Source organism: Salvia splendens, chromosome 5, assembly GCF_004379255.2.
Source record: "Salvia splendens isolate huo1 chromosome 5, SspV2, whole genome shotgun sequence".
Lineage (NCBI taxonomy): Eukaryota > Viridiplantae > Streptophyta > Magnoliopsida > Lamiales > Lamiaceae > Salvia > Salvia splendens.
In genome coordinates, this window is record NC_056036.1 from 4,887,853 (window position 1) to 4,912,389 (window position 24,537).

The following is a 24,537-nucleotide window of genomic DNA, read 5'->3' on the forward strand; positions in this document are numbered from 1 at the left end:
GAAAATTTGAATATTATGGTCAAACATGATCTTAATTCGGATGATAAAGTAATTTATCCACTATTGTACTCGAGTATAAAATTTGAATATTCATTTATGAACAATTAGAGTTAAAAAAGTAGTCAAAATTAAACTAAATAATTGTTTAAAAAAAGCCTTTTTAAAATATCATCCTCTCTCTCCTCCATCATGGGATTGCGAAGCTGTAATCATCCCAAACATCACATCTGCGAATTTCCCTTCAAATTTCTGTAACTTCTCTCTCTAGATTTTCATATATACAGCTGTATGTGTTCATGAATTCATCGAACTGGCATGTGGCTCCATTGAAGGTATGTGGAACTGTGCACGTTAGCCCTAGTCGCACAAATCGCCTAATCACCATTTTGATTTTTTTATTTTAATTTTTGGTTGTGAATCGAACTCTGTTTTTACAATACTACTGATCTATAGATTGCGTGAAAACCAGCAATGTTCGTGTGATTTATTTGCAATTGAAGTGAATTTGCTGACGACGTAATATAATTGCATCCCTAATTTTATACCAGGGATAGTGGAGTTCTGCTGAGCTCTTGAGATTTATCAAACAAGTGTGGATATACATATTGATATACGTTTAGTCTGGAGCATTTTCTGGTGTGGTGGAGGTGATTGATACAATGCGATTGTTTCCAATTTCTACGAGCTCAGATAGTTCACCAAGGGAGCAGAACTCGGAGAAAAGTCAGTCGCCGATTTACCTAAATATATATGATCTCACTCCCATAAACAACTATCTTTACTGGTTTGGATGTGGGATTTTTCACTCTGGCATTGAAGGTACGATCAACTGTGCCTTACAGTATTTTTCTCAACAGTTTATGCCTGTGTTTACATTGTTCTGCATAATTTGTAATACTGGTAATCTGTTACTATTTGGTTAATTAATCTGATATCAATAGGAAACATTGTTAACTTAGCCAAAAACAGGACCAGCACAGTTTGCCCATGGGTTGGGACATTTCTCAAAGATCTATTCATCTCTTGTGAAAGCTGAGTGGTAATGATAATTTGCATATTCCTGTTTTAGCTGGACACTGACAACAGAGAAGGAACATTCACTGCTAGACTAGGTCAAGTGCTTGTATTTTATGTACTAATTTTTTGCTGATGATAATTGACAGATAACATTTGCTCCATTATTTACAACCCCTTGAATTTTGGAGAGGCTTATATATGATAGTCGTATTCGTCTACCATAACTCTGCAATCATGAGTATATATTCTGCATGACTAAAATTTCTGCTTGACGATTCAGTTTGCATTTATAAATTAACCAGTCAACCAATTTGCTCAATCTTGTTTTCTTTTCGGTATCCAAAGTGTAATCTTATTCCTGGCATTACATTAATGACCTGTGAATCATATATAACACTGGCAGTGAAACTGCTCAGCCTTTTTTTTTATTTTGACACAGGACATGCCATTTGTAATGACGTCTTGACCTGTTAGTTTTGTCATATTTATGTGTTGTATCTCTTAGATAATTTCTCTTCCTGTTGTAGTTAACTATCTTTTGTAATCTGTTTTCTCAATTTTATGAAATAGCACATGGTCTGGAATATGGATTTGGAGCTCATGAGTACCCAACTAGTGGAGTGTTTGAGGTTGAACCCAGAGGTTGCCCTGGTTTTATCTTTAGACGTGCTATCCATTTGGGAAGTACCGACATGTCTCGTTCAGAATTCCGGTCATTTATGGAACATCTCTCCAGCGACTATCATGGTGACACATACAATCTAATTTCTAAGAATTGCAATCATTTCACTGAAGAAGTTTGTCAACAACTCACTGGAAAACCTATACCTGGGTGGGTTAATCGATTGGCACGATTAGGTAAGAGTTGAATAGGATTATGTGGAATAAGCTTTTTATGTTCAGAACCCCCAATTAAGAAATCCAAACATTTATCTGTCCAGCCATAAGTAGATCAGCAGTCACCTCTCCGATATGAAAACAATTATGCATCATGTGATTTTTCTTGTATTTCTTATGTCAATATGGAGCTGAGCTGTTTGATATGTTTTTAGTCCTAGGTTAAAATGATATCCTTTTATCAGGATAGTCTTCTGTATCATTTACTGTATATATTTTCAAATATCTGGGAATACTTCTGATTTTCTGAGCCAAAGTAAAACACAACTCTCTCTCTCTCTCTCTCACACGCGCGCGCGCGAGAGAGAGAGAGAGTATTATCTTCTTCTTTAAAACCCAATTTTGATTCGACTTATTAACATGGAAGCAAGCCTATTTTGTAAAAATATTACGTGGTCATTGACGTTATATTTATGCTATAAAAAAGTAACTTGATAAGTCTATTTGCGAACATGCTAAACTGTGGTTTTGGTGGTCCCAATTCCCAAGTAGTTCTGCATTAAGTCCATTTCTTCTTTTTCCTTATTTTTGCATGGTCCCATGTAGTTCTGGATTAAGTTATGTTTAAACCATTTAAACCAAACACCTATGAAGCACTTTGAAAATCCCATTTGAGAAACAGACTTATGGGATACATGCTTAAAATAAATTCTTTTCAAATGATGTATAAATCTCTCCTGCCTTCCACTCTTACATCATAATGTATAATTTCAGGCTCTTTCTGCAACTGTCTGCTGCCTGAAAGTATCCAGGCTACTCAAGTGACACAGCTTCCTGATGTTGAAATGTGTTCAGGCAAGTTTTATAAGATCAGACTGGATGGTATATGAGCTTTATCATGCAATTCATCATTTATTGTTAACTAGATTGAAATGTCCGAAAAGCCTAGGCTACTCCCATGATGCAGGAGTGAAAATAAATAAACTGCTATAGTACGAAGGAGAAATAGACAAATCCAGCACCTCCACTTGCTATCAATCATAAATCACCAAATAACATTAAATTATATCTGTTGTTCATGCATTCATTAGAAATTTTTTACTCATTTATATGATCATTTCTAATTTCTTTATCAAATTAGTCATGAATAACAGAGCTAAAAGGCAGTCGTTTTTAGTCCTGTACATATTATATTTAGAAATTGGTAGCAATTTGTTTTTGGCTTAGATTCTTTAGCAGTTACTGTTCCATGGTCTTTTGCCTATTAGAATTTTGTGACCCAATACAGGTTCCAGAGGATAAGTCTTATCTCCTTTTCTGAATCGAAGTAAAATTTTACTGTTACTTGAGTTTTGTTAGTTGGTGACACCTTATTTGTCAAGTTTTAATCACTGCATAGGAAAGAGCCAAACATGGTTTTCTGAAATGTTGATATGCTAGAAGCCAATTATCAGCAAATGTATAAATTGATTGGAGTGATTTTTTGAATACTACATACACTTCAGCATAGAAATTTTGTGACATGCTATCTGGCTCCCGCAGTTGCTTCAGGTTTTAGATCCTGTTTAATATATGGTATTCAAATAGACTTGTCATCACTGCCGCTCTTTTAATAACATGATTTGATTAGACCAAGTCCTTTTTTTTGGTTTTTATTTGTTCGGGGTGGTTCTTGTTGATGAAGTCCTAATAACAATTTCAACACGCGTTTCATGAACAGAAGATGGTACCGACCTTGGTGCATCATATGCAACAGGAGAAAGCGAAGAGGAGGAACTAGACCACCATCTGATTACCACAGCAAGCAGTGACATAGCATTTTTGAAAGAGAAACCAGTGAGGCTAGCAAAAGATATTCATTGATTTTAATTTTGATTTCGATTTCTCTCACCCTGCACTTTCTTAGTTCTCTTGCTTGTACAATTAGTGTGTAAATCTCCATTGTATTTTCTTATACATGATAGTGTTGAAACAAATTCTTGCTGTGTGCGTCTATTATTTGCTTGTGACAGCCGGAAAGAAGCGTGGCTATCTATTGTTAAGGATGTATGGGCAATGCCGCTTTTGGACTGGAAATGTCATCCTCTACTTTTTTTTGCTCTATGATTCTGATGTGGTCTATAACTTTGTCTGGATGAAATAAGCATGGTCTATACAATGCTTATTATTTCTCAATTGTTCGTTTTTTTTTTGTTTTTTCTGATTGAATTTCATGTTTCTGTGACGAATCCTGTGAATCTTCTCCTTTGTTTTTTAGGTAGATTCGTTGCAGCTGCCTGCTGTGAATGATTTTGTGCGTAATTAATTTGATGCATGAATGGATAAAAGATTACGACGTGGGATATACTTATAAATAATCCTAGTGAAATATTTATAAGTTGTTTATCATTTCATTTATTTGTGTATTTACTATTTAATGTGAAAGTATACTCTTTGAGTGAATCATTCTGACATGTTTTAAAAATTGTAGTATTGTACGCACATTATGTGCTTGTGCATTCAGGAAAAAGGATGATTCACGGGACATGTTGATATTTAATTACATAGTGAACATGTTTCGATATAGTATGCGAGATTTGATTATTAGTTGAATAAATTTACAAGAATTTTAAGAAATATAAGAGCATCCACAACGGTGGAGTCAGTCGCCACGGCCGTCCGCGCCGTTGGCACGGACGCTACCCGCTGCCGCTGCGCTCGCGCCGCTGGCACGGCGCTGTTCGATGCATCGAGCAGTGCCGTGCCAGCGAGCAGCTGACGTGGCGCGCTGGGATTCGTCAACGGCATAGCCGTCGTGTTTAAATTTTTTTTTTTTTAAATTAAAAAATTGGTTTTTAATTAAAAAAATTGATAAAAAATATAAAAAATTTCACTTCCCAAAAAAATACTCCCTCCGTCCCGCACTACTCGCACTTATTTCCTTTTTGGGCGTCCCAGGTTACTTGCACTCTTTCCATTTTTAGTAAAAAATTTCACCTACAGCCGTCATTTTTGACTTTCCTATACACTCATTCCTTAATCTCCGTGCCGAAAAGGAAAGGGGCGAGTAGCCCGGGACGGAGGGAGTATATCGGTTAATAACCGTTTTTTCCACTTTTTCATTTTTTTTTTCATTTTTTTTACCCCAAAAATACACACTTTCATCTATAAATACCCCCAATTTCACTCCCAAAAATTCATATCAAACTACACAATTCTCATCTTCATTCTCTCATATCCATTTTCATCTTCAATCTCTCATATCCATTTTCATCTTCAATCTCTCATATCCATTTTCATCTTCATTCTCTCATACCCTACAACATCACTATGTCCGGCCAAGACGATAACCCTACGGGCTCCCACGGTTGGAACCCCGAATGGTTTGGTTCACAACCGTTTCCTAGTCCGGAAACGGACTATTCGGCCCCTCCTCTCACCCAAGATTAGGGCGTTCCGGGTGGCTACCGGCCATACCCGGTCGACGAGCAAGGTGCCTCCGATGGGCGATACGGGTGGACACCGGAGCCTAGGCCTCCCGTCCCTTCCCAAACTCCGACTCCTCCATCTCGCGCCGGTGTCCGCACACCGTACTCACCGGCGGAGATGGATAGATTGTTCAAGGCGTACTTGGAAATCTCCGAAGATGCGGTGGTTGGCACGAACCAATCCGGCGATCACTTTTGGTGGCGCGTCTCTCGGCGGTACAATGCAAACCGGCCGCCGGGAACGATCGAGCGCAACGAGAGTATGGTGCGCAACTGCATCGGCCGAGCCAACGACGAAATTGGCAAGTTCAATGGCTATTTCCTCCAGGAGTCGCGGAATGCCGGGAGCGGTCGGAGCAAGGTCGACATCATCACTGCGACGCTGAGCACCTACCAATCCATGAACGGTAAGTCGTTCAAGTACCTAAATGTTTGGCAAGAAACGAGGACGCACCCGAAGTATCTGGGAGGCGTAACATCCTCCTCTAGCGGCTCCTCCAAACGGTCACGGTCGGCATCCCTATCCGACACCGGCGAAGAAGTGGCTAGCCAACTCGCCGAAGCTAACTTGGGTAGCCCCGACGCCGGACCAAGCGGTTCCCGACGCCGACCGCAAGGAAGGAAGAAGGCGGCGGCCGAACGCCGTCGCGCCGCGACTCCATCTGCCCCCCGCCCCCGAACCCGCACCCTATGTTCCACCTCCACCCCCGAACAACTCGTTGTGGGCCCTTTTGGCCCAACTCAATATGGCCGATAGGTCAACTATGACCCCCACGCAACTTGTGGTCTCAAAAAACAATTGGGGTTGGTGCCGCCGGATGCGTAGTCTTCCTCGGGTAATATTAGCCAATAATCATGTAATTTTTAATTTTTAGGAGTTTAATTATGTAATTTTTAATTTTTAGTATTTTAATTATGTAATTTTTAATCTTTAGTATTTTAATTATGTAATTTTTAATTTTTAGGATTTTAATTATGTCTTTTTTATTTTATTTGTAATTTGTAATTTGTAATATTTATTGTGGTTTTTTAATGAATTTTAGTATTATGGAAATGTTTTTGTGTAATTGAATTTTAAATTAATTGTGCTCGTCCTTGCGGAAGAGCACAGCTGTGATTTATGAAAAATTCAATCTTAGCATAAAACGCAGAACTTAATATTTGGAGGTCATTATTAGGTTATTTTAGTAAGGATCATCTAAAATGATCTAAAAATGACTTTAAACCCAGATTTTATACAATAATTTAAAATTGATTAATAATGATCTTTCTATTTTGGTTAATTATTGATATGATTTCGATGAGATTAGGGTTATTGAGATCAATTTGTGTATTAATCACTTTCCATACTTTATATACTCTTATTAATTTATAAAAATGTAAGTGATTAAAACTTAATGGATAATATGATCTATTATTAAAAAATAATACTCCCTCATTAACTTTATGCGCGTGCAAAAAGAGGAAGTGTTTGAATCTCGTGGTCGCACATTCTATGACAAATCCCTCATTTATTCTGTAGATTTTCTTCCACTACACCTCTGTCAGTCCATGCCTGCTGCCCAGCAATGGCCATCATAACTGAGGAGCCACAATCACCGCCGCAGCTCCGCCACCGGCCCACCGCAAATCCAATCCAAAACCACCCAACCCTGCCTCGCCGCCCTCCACATCACCACCATCCAAATCCACAGAAACCACCGTGAACCCATTTCACTTCTGGTTCTACTTCACCCTCCTCGTCTCCCTAATCACCCTCTCTTGCGTCCTCATCTCCTCCTCCCTCTCCCATCAAGACCCCAAGGCCTGGTTCCTCAGCCTCCCCCCACTCCTCCGCCGCCACTACTCCAATGGGCGAACCCTCAAGGTCCAAACAGCTCTCAATCACCCCCAAGTTGAAGTCTTTTCCATCCAGCAAGGCTCAATCGACGCAGACAGCCGCGTCCTCATCGTCCACGGCGCAGGTTGTAGCTCCTACTCTTTTCAAGATGTTGTTAGGGAGTTAGGCAGTAGGAAGAATGTGCGCGCTGTAGCGATTGATCTCCCGGGATCCGGTTTCTCGGATAAATCGGTTGTTGTGATGGAGGAGAGTTTAGGTGGGAGTGATCCTTTTAGCAAGATGTGGGATGTGTATCAGGAGATTAGGGAAAAGGGATTGTTTTGGGGATTTGATCAGCTTGTTGAGCAAGGGTATGTGGAGAATGAGGTGAAGGTTGTGAAGAGGGAGAGAGTTAAACCTATAGAATTGGGGAGTGAAGAAATGGGGAGAGTTTTAGGGCAAGTGGTGGATTCGATGGACCTGGCTCCTGTGGATTTGGTGTTGCACGATTCGGCGTTAGGGCTGAGTGCCAACTGGATATCCGAGAATCGGCGATTGATTAGGAGTGTGGTGGTTCTTGATGGTGCTCGTAGTGGGATGGCGTTGCCTCTTTGGTCTGTGGGAGTACCTGTGGTGAGGGAGATTGTGTTGGGATTTAGGTCTGTGTTCGAGATGGTTCTTGGAAAGTGTTGTATGAAGTCAGTTGTTGCAGCGGAGGCTGAGGCGCATAGGATTCTGTTGAAGGGGAGGGATTGGGCAAGTGCTGTGGTTGGGATGGGGAAGAAGCTGAATTGTAGCTTTGATTTGTCTGAATGGAGTAGTCTGGCTAGCGTTAGAGGACTGCCGTTCCAAGTGATTTGGTCTGGTGGCTGGTCTGATGAATGGACCTCTGAGGGGCGGCAAATGGCTGATGCTCTTCTTCAGGCTAAATTTGTCACTCATTCTGGCGGGCGATGGATGCAGGTGGAAGATTATTATCATTGTGCCTTCTCGTACTAATTGTTGCATACCTCTTATGACAGTTTTTGTGGTGTTTTAAACTGGTGCCTTTTGTTTCATGGATTCTTAGACGTATGCACAAGTCTGTTGTTTAAGGCGCTTCTGATCCCGTCATGTTTTTTAAGCTGAAAGTCTTTCTTTACTTTAGCTCTAATTTTCACCATATTTTGAACATTGTGTTGGCATGAAAAGATGCTGATTTTCCTATAATCTCTGCAATGTGTGCTTCGTCGACATCTGATAAAATGCCACTATATGAGAACCAAAAAGATCCAGCCAGTAATGTGCATAGGCTTGAAACCTTAACATTTAGATGTATCCTTTCAGCAATTATATAATACTATCTGACTATTAAATCCCATAGTTGCGTGTGTTTGATAATTTTTGTCATCTGGACTTGGACTTTCCAATGCTTCCCTATTTAGATTATCTCTCCCGCTGCCTTTTCATGAGCATATGATTGTTCCTATTATCATCTTCTTTTTCTCTACTGCTACAATACTTCTGTTGCTATCAATGATTTGAATTTTATTGTATTCTGCCCTTTATAAATTCCAAAAAGGCAAAAACACTGAGAAGGAGCATGATGCAGTGAATAATGATTTCATAATCTGATTTCGACAGTCACTTAGGGGGGGCATTTACTTTGATGGATTGATTAATTTACAACTTGTTTGATCATCCAATCCGTCATAAACTCCAATCATGTTCATATGTTTCATATCACACTCCATAACCACCTTCTTTGTGGCTTGCTCTCTGACTGCATTTATCCTTTTTTGATACAAATGAAGCTCGAACTAGGGTCTATTATATTGCCTTCCCTTTATTCCCTTTAGATTAAATTGGTAGTCATGTATCCACCTAGATTAACTCTTCCTTGCTTAGATTTTGCTTATCATCCTTTTGATCATATGTTGCTTCACATTTCTACTTATATGACCCAGTAGAACTTTTAGAATGCATTTCAAAATGTACTTGAGACACATTTTGATGTTGATCTAGTGTACTGTAGCATTGCTGCTCAATCGCCATATAAATTTAGCAGCTTCGAGTTTTGTTGGAATATGAACCCCAGTTCTAAGCCATCTCTTGATATTGCAGCTGTTTTATTTGGTATTTGTGTGTTTTATTTGGTATTTGTGTTGATTGCTGATGATATTTCAGTCTTGACCAAAAACTGTGTGGTGTTATAGGAACATAATTCGGAGGAGGTAGCTGAGAGCATCTACGAGTTTGTGTCCTCGTTACCAAAACCATCCAGAGAAGTTGTAGAAGAAACGATCCCTAATCATTCCCAGGACAAGTATACTGCTAAAAGCGACCACCAACACGACCAAGGCCACGGGTACAGTCACAGCCACCATGGTCATGGACACGGGCTTGGCCACCACGAGCATGCTGGTTACATGGATTCATATGGTATGGGGCATGGATATGGCATGTGATTTCATTTTGTTGGTCTCATTCATGCTCCCCCAATAGTGGCATTTTGGACAGAATGATCTTTGTAGCATTAGTGTTTGTTGTAATTTTAGCAAAATTGGCCTATAAATTATTCATTTTCTTGTTTTATACTCCACATTTTGCATCTTTTTTGGTGGGTCTCAACCTCCATTATGTATCAGTCATTGTGGATTTGTCCCAGGCTCCCAGCTTTTGTTTTGTATTTTGTTGTTTTGTTGAGTTGAGGGAAGAGACTACTTCATCCTGGTAGAATATTTTTAAAAGTTAATTGGTATTTATATACTACAAAAGTATATAATTTTCCTTTTAAAGCAAAAAATATAAGTTCCTTTTTTGAGGTATTTTTATACAGTATGTATGTAGTTTGATAGTACCTTCTGATGTAACTTTATTTATATTTATATTCATATTCATATTCAAATGAAGGTTCATTGACATAGTATATTTTTTGTATTGACTTATAAATGAACATTTAGTGAGACAACTGTATGAAATAAATCACGAGCAATTAGCTATTTTTATATGTGGGTTGTGGCGTAATATTCATATATACCTTATCATTCTTAGTAGCTCTTATCAAAATCAAAATGTATATGCAATTGTTACCGTTTAAGCTGTTATCCAAAAATTTCAGAATATGAAAAAATATACTCGTACATAAAGTACTATAAAAGACTAAATGATACTGTTATCAAGGTATAATATTGTATAATCTTCTTTTACATTAAAACCATTTTTCTATGTTTTATAAATTACTTGGGCCTCTAGATTACTTGACCCATAAAATCAAGATACTGATATTGATGAGCATTACAGAAACATTGCAAATTAATTATTAACCATTTTCCCTTTGAACAAAAAATAAAATAAAAATCAAACAATTTCCCCTCGAGAAAATGAAAAAAGAAATCAAACAATTAAATTGAGCATCGTTTTCAGGCAAGACTTATGTATGTATACACAAACAGGTACCGCTGCTTATATTAATATCTAACAAAAAAGTAAATGGTCCAATCCAAATACCTCAAAAGGGACAAAATATTAATGACATTTTTTTCAATTTTGTCCTTTAATACTTTCTCTTAGTTGATACTTAGTTGTACTTGTATAGTTGTATTTACGCTATATTATGGAGTAGTAATTAACCAAGATAAAAAAATTGTTTTTTGCTTAGTAAGTGTATTTTGATGGAGTATGTAGTATGTTATTCAGCGCACAAGAATAGAATTTGATATAAAAAAATACTACATGGATTTTGCAGAGTGATATGAGAAAGGTTGTTGGCATTTATTAATCATAATTAATTGTGTGGTGGCCTGCCTCTATAAATATAACCGAATGAGAGCCGACAAAAATATGGGTAAAATGAATCAAATAAATTAACTTACACTAAATGTAACACTATTTAGTTTTCATCATGAAAAAGTCTATAATATTATAGTGCTCCTTATAAATAATAAAAAACGTTGAGTGGCGGTTATTGAAACACGCAAAATTATACCAATAGAAATGATATAACTATATATAAGAAAACATTTTGAACCTTCCATAAATAAAAAAATATTAACGGTATGTCTACATATATACATTAAAATAATTACTTTAGCTCGAATAAATATGTAAATTAATAGGTTAATTAATGTAGAAGGCAGTTGTGATTAGGTATGGGCCAAATTTATAATAAGATCATCGATCCTACCTGTACTTGCGGCCTATTATTTGTATAACTTTATGCTATGTACAATTTAAATATTCTAAAAATTAAAATAAAAATCACACGGATCTTTTCTCTTTTTTTAAAAAAAATCATTTAAACAGTAGAGATTAATATTTACTATTAGTTAGTTCATTCCCACATTTTTGAGTTACAACTCAAATAACCACACACACAAACATTGGGTGACTCCGACCTTCGATTTAATTTATTGATTGGATAAAAAATATTTTATCAATTGAAATATGATTATTGTTTATTACAAAAGTCATTACTCCATTGATTATTGAACATGTTCTTTCCCCGTATTTGAATTCCTAATTAGTTTCAAACTTTACTTTGCAAGTCCTCTCAATGTATATAATATGTTCTTCATCGCCAATGATTGAATAAGATTTTCTCAAGTTACTTGCATGTAGTCGTCGTATATATTTTCTTTTGAAGAACTAGTGAAGTTATGCATCATTACTCAAGTTTATACTATTTCATTCAATTCTTAGTATGACTTGGGAGCCAGTAGAGACTAATATTTCATCGGACTAATAGAACCCAAATTTAATTGCAATTAGAATCTTTCAAAATGGAAAAATTCATGACCATATATATATATATTAAGGGGAGCGTTATTCTCCTTTTCACATCTTAGATCCTTTTTCCTTCTTAATATTACGCGTTAGATCTAAGGCATCAACGGATCAGATTGATTCTATAAAACTGGTTCCGTGTTGCATTATAGAAGGTGGTTGTATGCATTACAGGGTTATTATTGACATTTGACGGAAAAGTAACTGCCACATTTTGGTATCTGCAAATAATGCACCACATGGTCACGAGTAATGCATATAATTGACTATATAATGCACAATATGTGAACTGCAATGCATACGAATAAGATGTACCATGTTATGATGTTTGGACACACGTTTCTTGTTTCCCCTAAGGGTTTAATAAGCTTAGGGGCTAGGGTATAGTACGTAGACACGTATGTAATCTTCACATGGTAACGAGTAATGGATATAATTGACTATATAATGCACAATTTGTGAACTGCTATGCATACGAACAAGATGTGCTATGTTATGATGTTTGACACACGTTTCTTGTTTCCCCTAAGGGTTTAATAAGCTTAGAGGCTAGGGTATATTACGTACGCATTAATAACAAATTATAAAACGATACGAATAATTCACCAAATTGTCACGAGTAATGGATGTTATTAACTATATAATGCACAATATGTGAACTGCAATGCATACGAATAAGATGTACCATGTTATGATGTTTGACACACGTTTCTTGTTTCCCCTAAGGGTTTAATAAGCTTAGGGGCTAGGGTATAGTACGTAGACATTACTAACAAATTGTTGTTATTGGAATATACGTATGTGCATTATTTGGTTTAGGTAGTGCATTATGTAGCTGTTAATTGTCATTATCTCAGTATATTATGCATTATTAGAGGTATTGTGTATATGGGTTAATCAACGGATTGAAGATTACATACGTGCATTTAGTAATGTCTACGTACTATACCCTAGCCCCTAAGCTTATTAAACCCTTAGGGGAAACAAGAAACGTGTGTCAAACATCATAACATGGTACATCTTATTCGTATGCATTGCAGTTCACATATTGTGCATTATATAGTTAATAACATCCATTACTCGTGACAATTTGGTGAATTATTCGTATCGTTTTATAATTTGTTATTAATGCGTACGTACTATACCCTAGCCCCTAAGCTTATTAAACCCTTAGGGGAAACAAGAAACGTGTGTCAAACATCATAACACAGCACATCTTGTTCGTATGCATTGCAGTTCACAAATTGTGCATTATATAGTCAATTATATCCATTACTCGTTACCATGTGAAGATTACATACGTGTCTACGTACTATACCCTAGCCCCTAAGCTTATTAAACCCTTAGGGGAAACAAGAAACGTGTGTCAAACATCATAACACAGCACATCTTGTTCGTATGCATTGCAGTTCACATATTGTGCATTATATAGGCAATTATATGCATTACTCGTGACCATGTGGTGCATTATTCGTAGCGGTTTCCAGCCATTATTAGATTACTATTGTACCCTCATAATGCACAAAATAGGACAAATAATGCAACACATGATTAATTACCCAATGTTGATCTTGACCGTCCATTTCTCTAATCTAATGGCTGATATTAAGAAGGAAAAAGGAGGAAATATAGGAAAAGGAAATAAATACGTCCCTATATATTAAAATATAAAAAAATTGTCCTACTATTTAACACTTTAAAAAAACGCCCAAACGTTTTAGCACCCTATCTCTTAATAATGTAAGTAACAAAAATATCTCAAATCAATTTTTCCGAGCCACGAAATACAAATTAACCAACAATATTGTAAATAATCCTATATGACATGCACATTTTTGGTACTATACTATCTAAATGTGTGAAGAAAAAATTTGAAAGTACAGCGAAATACAGTAAAAAAAATGTTGTGTGCGTATTTAATGTATTTAAATGCATTAAAAATACTACTCTCCCTTTAGCTCGATTTGTCGCATTCATCACATCTCCAAATTTCCAATTAATGCCGTTTACGTGTATATGTATGTGTATGTATTGTATGCATATATTACTTATGATTGTAAAAATAATTTAAATTGAAAGAGAAGTTAACATGAATTAACTTTCACGATATACCGAAAAATAACAGGTAATAGGAGAAAATAAACTCTACTTTATATTTATCGAAATTCTCAAGTTCCCCTTGAATACATATAATTAAACAATTTGTAAGCATTTAATTCCCTTCAAATAGCAATTAATTTCCCAGCAAACAATAATGAGTCGTGCTCGTGCATGAACCAATCACCCAAAACCAAAAAGTTGAAACACCACGTAGTAATACCTAACACAAATGTTTAATTTAATCAAGATCAAGTTTAAATTATGTGATTTTGACTAGAGTGGTTGCCTAATCAATTCTCACGGAATCGATATCAACTAATTAATGGTAAAATACAGTTAGTCCCAGCTGGGATGTTTTAATAGTCTCTTACTACATTTAATTCAAGATAAAAAAAAATAGCCACGTGACTGATAACTTAGAGTATCCACTATAAGGCGGACGTCCCCAATAGCCCCGCCCTCTTTTTTGTCCACAGCCCCAGTTTTTTTGTCCGCGCCAAAAAAAAGGTTTCCGCCATTATAGATGGACACTTCCAATAACCCCGAAAATTTATAACCAATTTTTATTTTAATTTTTTCGTTTATTTTAAATCAATTATAATTAAAATTATCGGAATGTAAATAATTAGAAAACGAGATAATTGGTACCGAATATTAGTAAACAATTGGAACCGAATAAAAAAGATGTATAAAAATAGGTACAAACGTGTACTACCCCTCTTTCTCTCTCCAAAAACGTGCACTACCTACTCCTTCCTTCTCCAATCTCCCCCTCTCCTACTCCTTCCTGCGCGTCCTCGGCCCGGTTTCGCCGCATGACCATCTGTGGAGGCATGGCTGTGGAGGATCCAGACTCCCCGCACGGGATCCGCCTTGTGATGGAGGACTATCCATATGCGGTAGATGGCCTCCAAATCTGGTCGGCCATAAACACGTGGGTCGATGACTACTGTAACCTGTACTATCCATCAGACGAGGCTGTAGTGGGCGACACAGAGCTACCTACTATCATGGTGGAAGGAGCGGCGACAAGAAGGACGCGCCGTGGTGGCCCAAAATGCAGACGCGCAAAGACCTCATCGACAGCTGCACCAGCATCAGCGTTGCACGCGGCGCTCAACTTCGGGCAGTACGCCTACGGCGGGTACATGCCCAACCGTCCCACCGTGAGCCGGCAGTTCATGCCCGAGCCTGGCAGCGAGGACTACGAGTTGCTGAAGACGGACCCCGACAGGGTGTTCTTCAAGACCATCACCGCAAGGCTGCAGACGCTGCTGGGGGTTGCCCTGATCGAGCTCCTGTCGAGGCATTCCTCGGATGAGTTATATCTCGGGCAGAGGGACACTCCGGTGTGGACCAAGGATGCCGAGGCGCTGGTGGCGTTTGAGAGGTTTGGGAAGGAGTTGGGTATGGTGGAGAGGAAGATGATGGAGATGAATGGAGATGAGAAGTGGAAGAATAGAGTTGGGCCTACGAAGCTGCCTTACACGTTGATGTATCCTACGAGTGAAGAGGGAATGACTGGTAGAGGGATTCCTAATAGTACCTCTATTTGAAGTCTTTTCTTTCATTCATGGAGTTCTAGGCTTTCTTCTTGCTCATAGTTGTGAGTTGTTAAATAAATGGATTGTAGATTGTGTAGGGATTTATGTGACGTAACTTTGTTCTTGTCACGTATTGCTATGAATAATAATTTGATCAAGAAAAGTACTATAGCAAAGATGATGGGAGCAGTGAAATTTCTTCTCAAATTTTCGAATGTTGGTGGTTTGTTTATCTATTGGATTCCTGTGGAGATCCATTCAAGTACGTGTTCTACCATATAGTGAGTGCACGAATCAAATCCGAAACCTTTGGCCTCCGAACTCTACCATTATAGTGAACGAAAACTCACAAAAGTTTTTGTTATTTGTATATAAATGATTTTCAATTCCAAAAACTAAATAAAACTAACATTCAGAGATGAATATTTTGTTCAATAATTTCGATTATCTAACCATCCTCAAACTAACCACAGGTGAGCATAGATATAATGAGTACACAAAATGCAGTTTTATCTACAGAAATTAGTACACAATCTATACAAAGATATTACTAAATTTTGCTTTCACAATTTATACCTGCAAGACTCCAATGAGTATTGAATCGGAAGATTCTTAATCTTTTTCCATGACTAAATTTACATGCTACAATCTTTTTTCATGGACATTACTGCACGTGCACGACCATCATCATCAGGTGCTACAAATTTATTCCCGCTGAATGCATTCAGTCGATGGAAATAGCAAATTTTGTGGCTATGCCGGCCGGCAGCAGATGGACAACTAAAAAGTCAATATATAGTGAAAAATGAAATGAAATCGTCCTAATTTACACACAATTGTTTCCTCATTTTGTGGGAGCATAATGAACAGGCAGACCCCTTCTTGACAAATCCCTTCTCATCTAGCCAAGCAAGAATCTGAACACGTCGCTCAATGAAATGATACCTTCAACGCGCTTACTCCCAGCTTCCACTATTATGACTCTTCTCACCCCTGGAAAACGAGCCACAGTTCCGTAGTACGTTGAGAAAATACTCTTTTCAAGCAGACAAGATGAGCGCATACTAATGCCATTAATAATCATTTTAAGTAAAATGGTTGGAAAACATGAGCAGAGCAATCTATATGAGAGAGAGAGAGAGAGGTGAGGGGAAGATGTGACAGACTTTGTAGAAGCTTGGTGAAGCTTCATATGTAATATCTTCAATGGTTGTTTCTTTTGTAATTAATGACCATCCCTAAAAATTGCACCTAAAGTATGAATCGAAAGTCAACGTTCAGATGTAATTACCAGGAACAGACAGCCGCTCCATCACTTTGTGCAAAGGATCAGACCTTAAGCACATCTGACATCTCTGACCATTAAAGAGGCCACGAGGAGAGGTAGCATCTTGTCCCAGCTGTATGGCCTACAGATCAAAGAACAATATCATAACTATTACTCTCTGGTCATATCCTTTTTTTTTTTGCTGAGACCCACCCAGTTTGATGAGGTTATAATTACTACTAACAAAACCTTCCAACCACAGCAAAGAAAACTGGGTGAGATGGGGGCAAATTACCATGCACTTCTACTTGCTAAATATGATCCAGTATTACAAAGGAAACTTAGGAGATAACATGCTTTTTTCAATGCTACCTTTTCTTCCCAGGGTGTCGTACCACAGAACAAAAAATTTGTTTCACAGGATTTTTTATAATTCAGGGTTCATCAGTCAAAATCATATTCAGAAAACTATCATTATTCGCTAGTTTCTCTTCTGGATAAAGTTAGTGTTTAAATGAAGTCATGAAAATTTATATGATTAAAAAACTTAGAACTCTATATCCATCTATACAGCAAAAATCAGACTTTCAGAGAGCAGGTAAATGTATCAAACATATTCCAGAAGCAAGAATTTATATAAATGTTCTAGAGCTACATGACATGACTTTAATATATCTGAGGTAAGTGGAAGAATGTTATGATCAACTGACTGTACCTGATGAACACGCAAGTCATCAAGATGAACCTGTGCATACACTCTATCTTTTGCCAAAGCAGTGATATCACTGCCATCATATTAGATACATAGATGTTTAATAAAAAGGTGCCAGTGAAATCAAAGAAAGAATATGTTTTCCTACAGCTACCTCAGAAACAAGTAAATATGTACCTGCGACAATATATATCCACCAAAGAATCATTCTCATCCACAATAGGTATGGAGCTAACATCAGCTGATATATCAATGATTGTGAAGTTAGAGGATACAATATGCAAAACACATAATAGATTCTTGACATCAAGCCACCTTTATAGAAGGAAAGACTTTACGTATTTTAGAATTTCACAATGGCCAGCTCAGCTAAGGCAGAATGAGAAGCTCTAAGACTATTAAACAAGAAATACTAAAAAAATACAAGAAATACTAAAAAATAAGAAAGGGAATTATAAGGATAATTGTCTAGAAAAATAAAATACATATATATATCAAAAGATGTTCAAGAGAACTATAAGGATTGATCAGTATCAGTCTGTGATAGGCTTTTAAAAAGGAAAGATCAAACTGACACCTAATAGAAAAGCATCAGGTGATAGAGACAGTGAAGAAACTGAAGATCATTTAACCCCAATAAGAGAAATGAATATAAATATACCAGGCCAAAGAGTTTATACCTTGGATTAACAAAGAAAGAGCAGCACTTAACAAGGCATTTGGTCTTAGCATTGCAATTGGCTTTCCATTAGTCTCCCCAATTTTTGGAACCCAAGTACCCAAAGGAAATGAACATATTGGTTTCTGAAGAATGGGCAAGGAGCTCGAAGAATACTTGAAATGACGGCATATGCCTGGATATTGGATCAAGTTAGTCAAGTCATGAAGTTAAACAAATGCACAAATTAACGAAAATACGTTTCTCACATTTAAGTATTCCAGAAAGGGAAGCGAGGTGTAGGAGATGAGGACATGACCCATCCTGTGATGAAGAGTGAATAATAGGAACTGTAGAGAATTTAGATTGCAGAAGTTTCAGAGCAACATCCTTCAAAGAATCGTAAGCCCCAGCCTGCATTATTTGAACATCGATGTCAAATAATTACACTAAATGCAACTCAAAACAGTGACTAGTTCCAAGAATATATACTAAGAAAAAAAGAAAATCAGACAGTTAAGAATGCAAAATCACAACATGAATCATCTTATGCAAGAAGATTGTTCGAAAAATATATGGTCGTCCTCGCATGGGACAAAATTTAATCAGAGAATTCCAAGATAACATTAAAATGAAAGAGCAGAACCGACTCTGTTATGGTTTTGACAAAAGTGTATTTGTAGAGTAGTAGTAAACAACTTGTCATATTTGCTAGGAATCAAGTAAACCGCATCCCTGTATTACTCTCATAAAACATGTTCAGTTGTTCAAGGAACATCACTATTTTTGAAGCCACATATTACTTGTCTTAATCCCAAGTTTATTCACACTCCTGCTCAATCTGCTGAACATGCCACTAGTCAATGCACTTCTTCCAGCCAAGGAACTCTCATGTCCCTTTTCAAGGCGCAACTAGTGTCTGCTGGTGTTATGCACATATTCGTTTTGGTCCAGCCATCTCACAAAAAATGCTCTCCATAGACAAGTGGAGTGTTGATTCCATTACAAATTAAATTTCATCTTTAGCATAAATGAGAGCCAAACTTGGACTTGCAAGCTTTTGCCATCTATTTCTGGCATTTATAAAAAATGTGTCAAGTAGGCTCCATAACATGCAAGTGACTCAAATGTCAAATACGTACATAACCAGATCGGAAAATACATGGAAAACAATAAAAATATGGACCATAAATTGTGTGTGGTGCTTTTATCAACAAAAAATTGCTTACACGGACAAGACGATTCAAATATGAATCATATGATGCAGAAATCTGTTGAGTAAGATGCGCTTTCCCTTCTTTCCAGGCGGATATCGTATGTGTCTCAAGTTCTTCCTCAGTCAAGTTAGACCCATGATTCCCAAGCTGGATTTGAACAATTGAACATAATTCCATGACTTCATTAAACATAAATTTTAGTATGTAGAACAAAAAGGCACGCCCATCAAAGAATTTGATACACTGCATTTCATATACTCTGTTCTCCATGAAAAATTTCTCAGGAAGACCATTAGAGGATAGGAAACTAGCAGAAAACCAAAGATACCCATACTTTTTTTATAAACCTATTCCTGGTACTAAGGGGGAAGGGGTGCAACAGAAAATAAGTGGGAGTGAAAATCAAATCAAGTCTGAGTAATGAAGCTCAGGGAAAAAAACAAAGAAGAGTCACAATGAGCTTAAGAAACCAATTTGGCAAAAAATTAAGTTCGCAGTTTTATTTCAATAATGTTATAGTCTTGAATTTCAAACATAATATGCAAAAATGTTGAGTTCAGAGTACCTCTCTGAGTATCAAAATGAAATCTGATGCACTGAGAACTCCAACAAACTGATTCTTGCAGAAGTCCCACAAAGGAGCAACAGAAATTCCCTGCAAATAAATATCTTTTGCTATTGAGATTGCATCTGAGCTAATAACCGAAGTAAAAAAATGTCTCGTGCATATGTGTTTACATATGTATGCAAGTATATAGTGGTAGACATGTCAATAGTAAGTAATGTACTCATTTTCAAGGAATTTGTGCCTGGAACAGTAAGAATAAATTCTCAATTGACACACTAAATGCTTGTAATATTTTACTCATAGTATTTGATAGTGGCAATCAATTTTCATCATTTTGAATTACAGGTTCAAATGAATTTACTATAACTCAGAGATACAACATTCCAGATGATAGAACAAACGGAAGCAGATAGCCGGAGAGAGGCGAGCAAAGTGGAGTAGTCTGAATGTTCAAAGTTGTCATTTGGTAGTTCGCTGAAAAAAATATCTGATGAAATAACGTGTATGGAACGAAGAAAAAATACCAAAAACTTAAGTACTCCATCCAATGCACTCACTGCCAAATGCTAAAAACTAAATAACTTAGTCTCAACTTGATGCCAATAGTTTGATGCTGGCTAGGGATCAATTATAATAGTATTATATGCTGCCATGTCCCTAGCAACAAAAACCTCATGTTCCTATGGTCTGGAGCAATAAAGTTGAGCAAGAATTTAAGAGAAGAGTGAAGGTAATGATGTTTCTGTATTAGGAAGTTCTGTATACTTTTTATGCCAGTATTCTTTCTTAAAAAAAGTCTATAGCTATTAGCTCATGATGAAAATGGCAAGGGAGCCCAGTACAATCTGGTTGAAACTTCTGCACATCTTGAGGACAAGAGTAATTGGCATGAAATATACCTGTTCATAAAGAATGTGAAATGCCTGTTTCACTGGTAAATTTACATCCAAGGCGATCACCTGCCAAAGAAGTTTAGCTACATAATTACAATGTGGACAACTAGTAAAGTATATCCCTTCACTTTTTTATAATGCACCCAGTGAAAATCATACAATGAATACCTTTCCAGATTCCGGGAGCAGCTCATAAGCAGTATGTGAGGACAAAAATGCAGACACACGATCGCGAGATAGATCCACTTCAGCCTGCGATGCACTCAAAATCGCCTCCTGAAAGATGTCATGCAACATGCTTGTTTTTATGAATTGCGAAAATAATCCAGTGAGCAAAGAAAGGGATATTGAGTTGGATTGCCCCAGAGATTGTTGTGTGACTGTGTTAAAACAAAATCCTTTTACACATGCCACTAAACAAGTGACCATTAGGAAATGACTTATGCATTTTTCTACTTCGGTGAAAATCAGATTCTATGCACATTTCAAGTAAGTTGTGATGGAAAGGGAAAATTTCAAAAGCAGTTGGACATAATTTCATACTAGAATATAGACAAATGATGCTGCTAAAACTCGTAAATGTATAAGCAAAGCACGAGAGGACGAACCGGCGGAGAAGGATCACCATCAACTTCCATGCGAGATCTACCGGCAGTATCAGAGCCCGAAATTGGAAGAATCGTATCAGATTCTCTGGATAAGAAAATGGTGTTCACCACTCCATAATTTCCGCTTACATATGGTTGGTGTTCATCATGACGCCATTCACCATCAACAAAAAACTTGTACTGTATAGATGAGGCAAACAAACTTTTGTATACATACTTGTCTATCACATAACTTCGAGGCACTGATCTCGAGCTAGTTCTAATAAAAATGTATTTTCTTCCTCCCTCCCCACAATATTAGCATATGTAAAAAAAAACTCTCTTTCTCTGGTTATCCAAGACTCAACATATACGGACATCAAAATAGCATAAATCACCTCTTGACAAGGAATACATGAAATAAACCAATGCAGGCGGATGAAGTCTTAACCTGGTGGTGACCGGGCGTCAAGGGGTAGATAACCTGAAATACGGTGGGGCAACCCTCCATCGGTGACATAGGAACGTGATCTTGCCATCTCCAATGCCGATAATCACACACTTAGAAAACACACTAAAGAAAAGAGGCACTATAAATAGCAAAAAGATCCTAACATTCAAATTAATCACAAGTCACCTGGTGAAAGAGCCACTAAGCAACACTCTTCTTCCCCCATAAGGCCAGACAAATCGAGTAGGCATCACTACAGTCCCATGCTTGTTCGTCTCACTATTCGTACCGCTAAGCATGCTTCCTTGCATTGGTAGCTCTAAAACTGTCCAGGAATATCCAAACCAAACTGCAACTCTTTCTCCAACACTACCCAATCAATCGAGATTCCGAAGGCTACGAAAACTCCTTGTGTCCATTGCTGAGATATCTTTCCACAGCTAAATGTCGATAAAACAGCACTACTTTGGGATCCTCCCCAAATCCAGCAGAGGACCCCCTCTACAATTCACTCATGAAAAATCCAAAACAAATTAAAATCTCCAACAACTAAAAACACGAAATGCAGCAAATATAACCCGAGTCCAAGCTAGCAGCACCTACTAATATGATAGTGAGCTGCTTTTCGATATAATTGAGACGCTGTTCAGTTCCCACGGATTATCAACTGAAAATTGCAATTAGAGTGCCGATCTGTGATCAGACCTCGGCTTCTTATCCACTTGATCTCAACCGCAAAAGAAGCCCTATAGGAAGAATCTGTCCTGTATCTTTTTTGGAATCAAATTTGACGACAAATGCTTTTCATAGAAAAAAATCTCAAACAAGAGAAACAAAACAATAAAATGAGAAAGAGAATGGTGAATTAGAGAAAAGAGCGACAATATCGGCTATAAATGGAAGTATTCGGCAGATCTCCATGAGCCTTGAGCAAGATTAGACAATTGATAGAGAGAAGAATCATTGATTAATTCATAATAGAAGTAAAACTGTAAATGTGGGCAGTTGTCACCTGATAAACGACAAATTTTATGGTTAAAGTGATTGGCTTAGAGAATATATATTCCGTTAATATCGATTTAGCCCTCCAGCTTTTATTATTGTTTAATACTCTCCCATTTAGTTTTTTTTTCTTTCTAAAACTGAATTGACCATTTTCTAAGGAAAAATAAATTAAATTTTTTAGACTGTATCAAAGATGGACTCAAATCTAAATATTTTGAAATCACTCATTAACCATTCTATCACTAAATTAAACTTTGTATACTTAGAAAAAGAACAAAAACTAAGAGTGATATTTAATGACATCATAAGCCACTCGAATCTTGGCTTGATTGTTTGTAGAAACAATAGAAAGTCACAAAGTGGGTATATATGGACTCTCTATGGCACTACATTCAATTGGAAATCAAACTTACAATCGGTGGTTGCTCTATTGACGATTGGGGCAGAATATATTTCTTTAATAAAGGCAGTGAAAGAAGGCATGTGGTTGAAGGGAATTTTGGAAGATTTTGGAGTTCATCAGAATGTGATAGCAATAGTGCTATCAACTTAACCAAGCATCAAACGTTCCACAAGAGGAGCAAACACATTGATGTAAGGAGACATTTCATTATGGATGAGGTTCAGAATGGAAGAGTGAAAGTGGTGAAGGTTTCAACCGAGGAGAACGCAGCATACATGTTGACTAAAGCTCTCCCAGCTACCAAGTTCAAATATTGCTTGGAGTTGGTTGATCTTGTTGAATGTTGAAGCTGTGGGGTTTGAAGTTGAAGGATCGACTCACTGGATTTTACAAGTACAAGGTGGAGTTTTGTTGGTGTGTCCATGTAAAGGCTCAAGAGAAGTTGCTCTTGGTCGAGACATGGAGCATGGCTGCACGAGTCAGCTGAATGGTGAAGTGTTGAAGTGTGAACGCAATAAACTAGCCGTTGTAAAAGTAGTTAGTTGGTTGAGCTTCCAGCTAAGCTCGTTCATTGTATCACATATATATACACACACACATATTGTTGTTGTAACAAACACACACACGCGATTGATTGAGGGTTAGCTCTTCTTGAGATTAGTGAGAGCGCTCGATTTGTGAGTCATTTTCTTGTATGTGCGATCCGAAATAAAGAGTGTTCTTTTTCTGTGGACGTAGGCATACGTGCCGAACCAAGTAATCCGTTTGTGCATAGTTTTCTCCGTTTGTGCATAGTCTTCTTCGTTTTGCCATTCATTGATTAAGCCTCAAAACCTAACAAAAATTAATGTTATCTAAATTCATATGTTTGTTCAATGCTTTTTATTCTTTAAAAATAAAAGAAAATATAACGTATGATGATATTACAATCATGAATTGGAGAAAAACGAAGAAAAAATAATTTGCTTGATTTTATTTTTCATCACACTAAAAGGAAAAAAAATCAATGATGTAAAACATGAGAAAGTATTAGAAATGAGTCACTTACTCCTTAAAAAAGCCTTATAAGAGGGAGGGTAATCCATACTTATATAGATAAGTTGGGATCATCAACAAGTCGATGTGGGATAAGATTTAAGAGTTTTAACACGCCCTCTCACGTGTGGGGCGGAATGACACATCAAACTTCCATCACCTGGGTAGGCAAGAGAAGAGATAAAGAGATAAA

General features: G+C 37.2%; 2 protein-coding genes and 2 pseudogenes across 4 annotated transcripts; 3 read left to right on the forward strand and 1 right to left on the reverse strand.

The window, feature by feature from the left end:
- The first annotated feature begins 178 nt into the window (after positions 1-178).
- LOC121802824 (deSI-like protein At4g17486) lies at positions 179-3,957 on the forward strand. The gene is made up of 5 exons (XM_042202525.1): positions 179-332; positions 549-819; positions 1,588-1,875; positions 2,629-2,709; positions 3,575-3,957. The coding sequence occupies exons 2-5, from the start codon at positions 660-662 to the stop codon at positions 3,715-3,717; spliced, it is 672 nt and encodes a 223-aa protein (XP_042058459.1). The 5' UTR covers positions 179-332; positions 549-659; the 3' UTR covers positions 3,718-3,957.
- Positions 3,958-6,833: 2,876 nt separating this feature from the next.
- Positions 6,834-9,847, forward strand: LOC121803287 (annotated as a pseudogene).
- A 4,864-nt stretch (positions 9,848-14,711) lies between these two features.
- On the forward strand, positions 14,712-15,726 carry LOC121804379 (annotated as a pseudogene).
- Positions 15,727-16,070: 344 nt separating this feature from the next.
- On the reverse strand, positions 16,071-22,914 carry LOC121804376 (sucrose nonfermenting 4-like protein). 3 transcript variants are annotated; one of them, XM_042203885.1, is made up of 14 exons: positions 22,505-22,914; positions 22,088-22,402; positions 21,902-21,989; positions 21,472-21,651; positions 21,032-21,139; positions 20,870-20,929; positions 19,968-20,057; positions 19,415-19,549; positions 18,455-18,599; positions 18,208-18,381; positions 17,705-17,768; positions 17,531-17,600; positions 16,840-16,957; positions 16,071-16,541 (listed from the first exon to the last, which is right to left on the reverse strand). In XM_042203885.1, the coding sequence occupies exons 2-14, from the start codon at positions 22,210-22,212 to the stop codon at positions 16,450-16,452; spliced, it is 1,449 nt and encodes a 482-aa protein (XP_042059819.1). In that variant the 5' UTR covers positions 22,213-22,402; positions 22,505-22,914; the 3' UTR covers positions 16,071-16,449. The 3 variants fall into 3 exon arrangements, with proteins under 3 accessions (XP_042059819.1, XP_042059820.1, XP_042059821.1); XM_042203886.1 differs by having other exon boundaries at positions 22,501-22,914; XM_042203887.1 differs by having other exon boundaries at positions 21,902-21,981; positions 22,088-22,914.
- Positions 22,915-24,537: the final 1,623 nt, after the last annotated feature.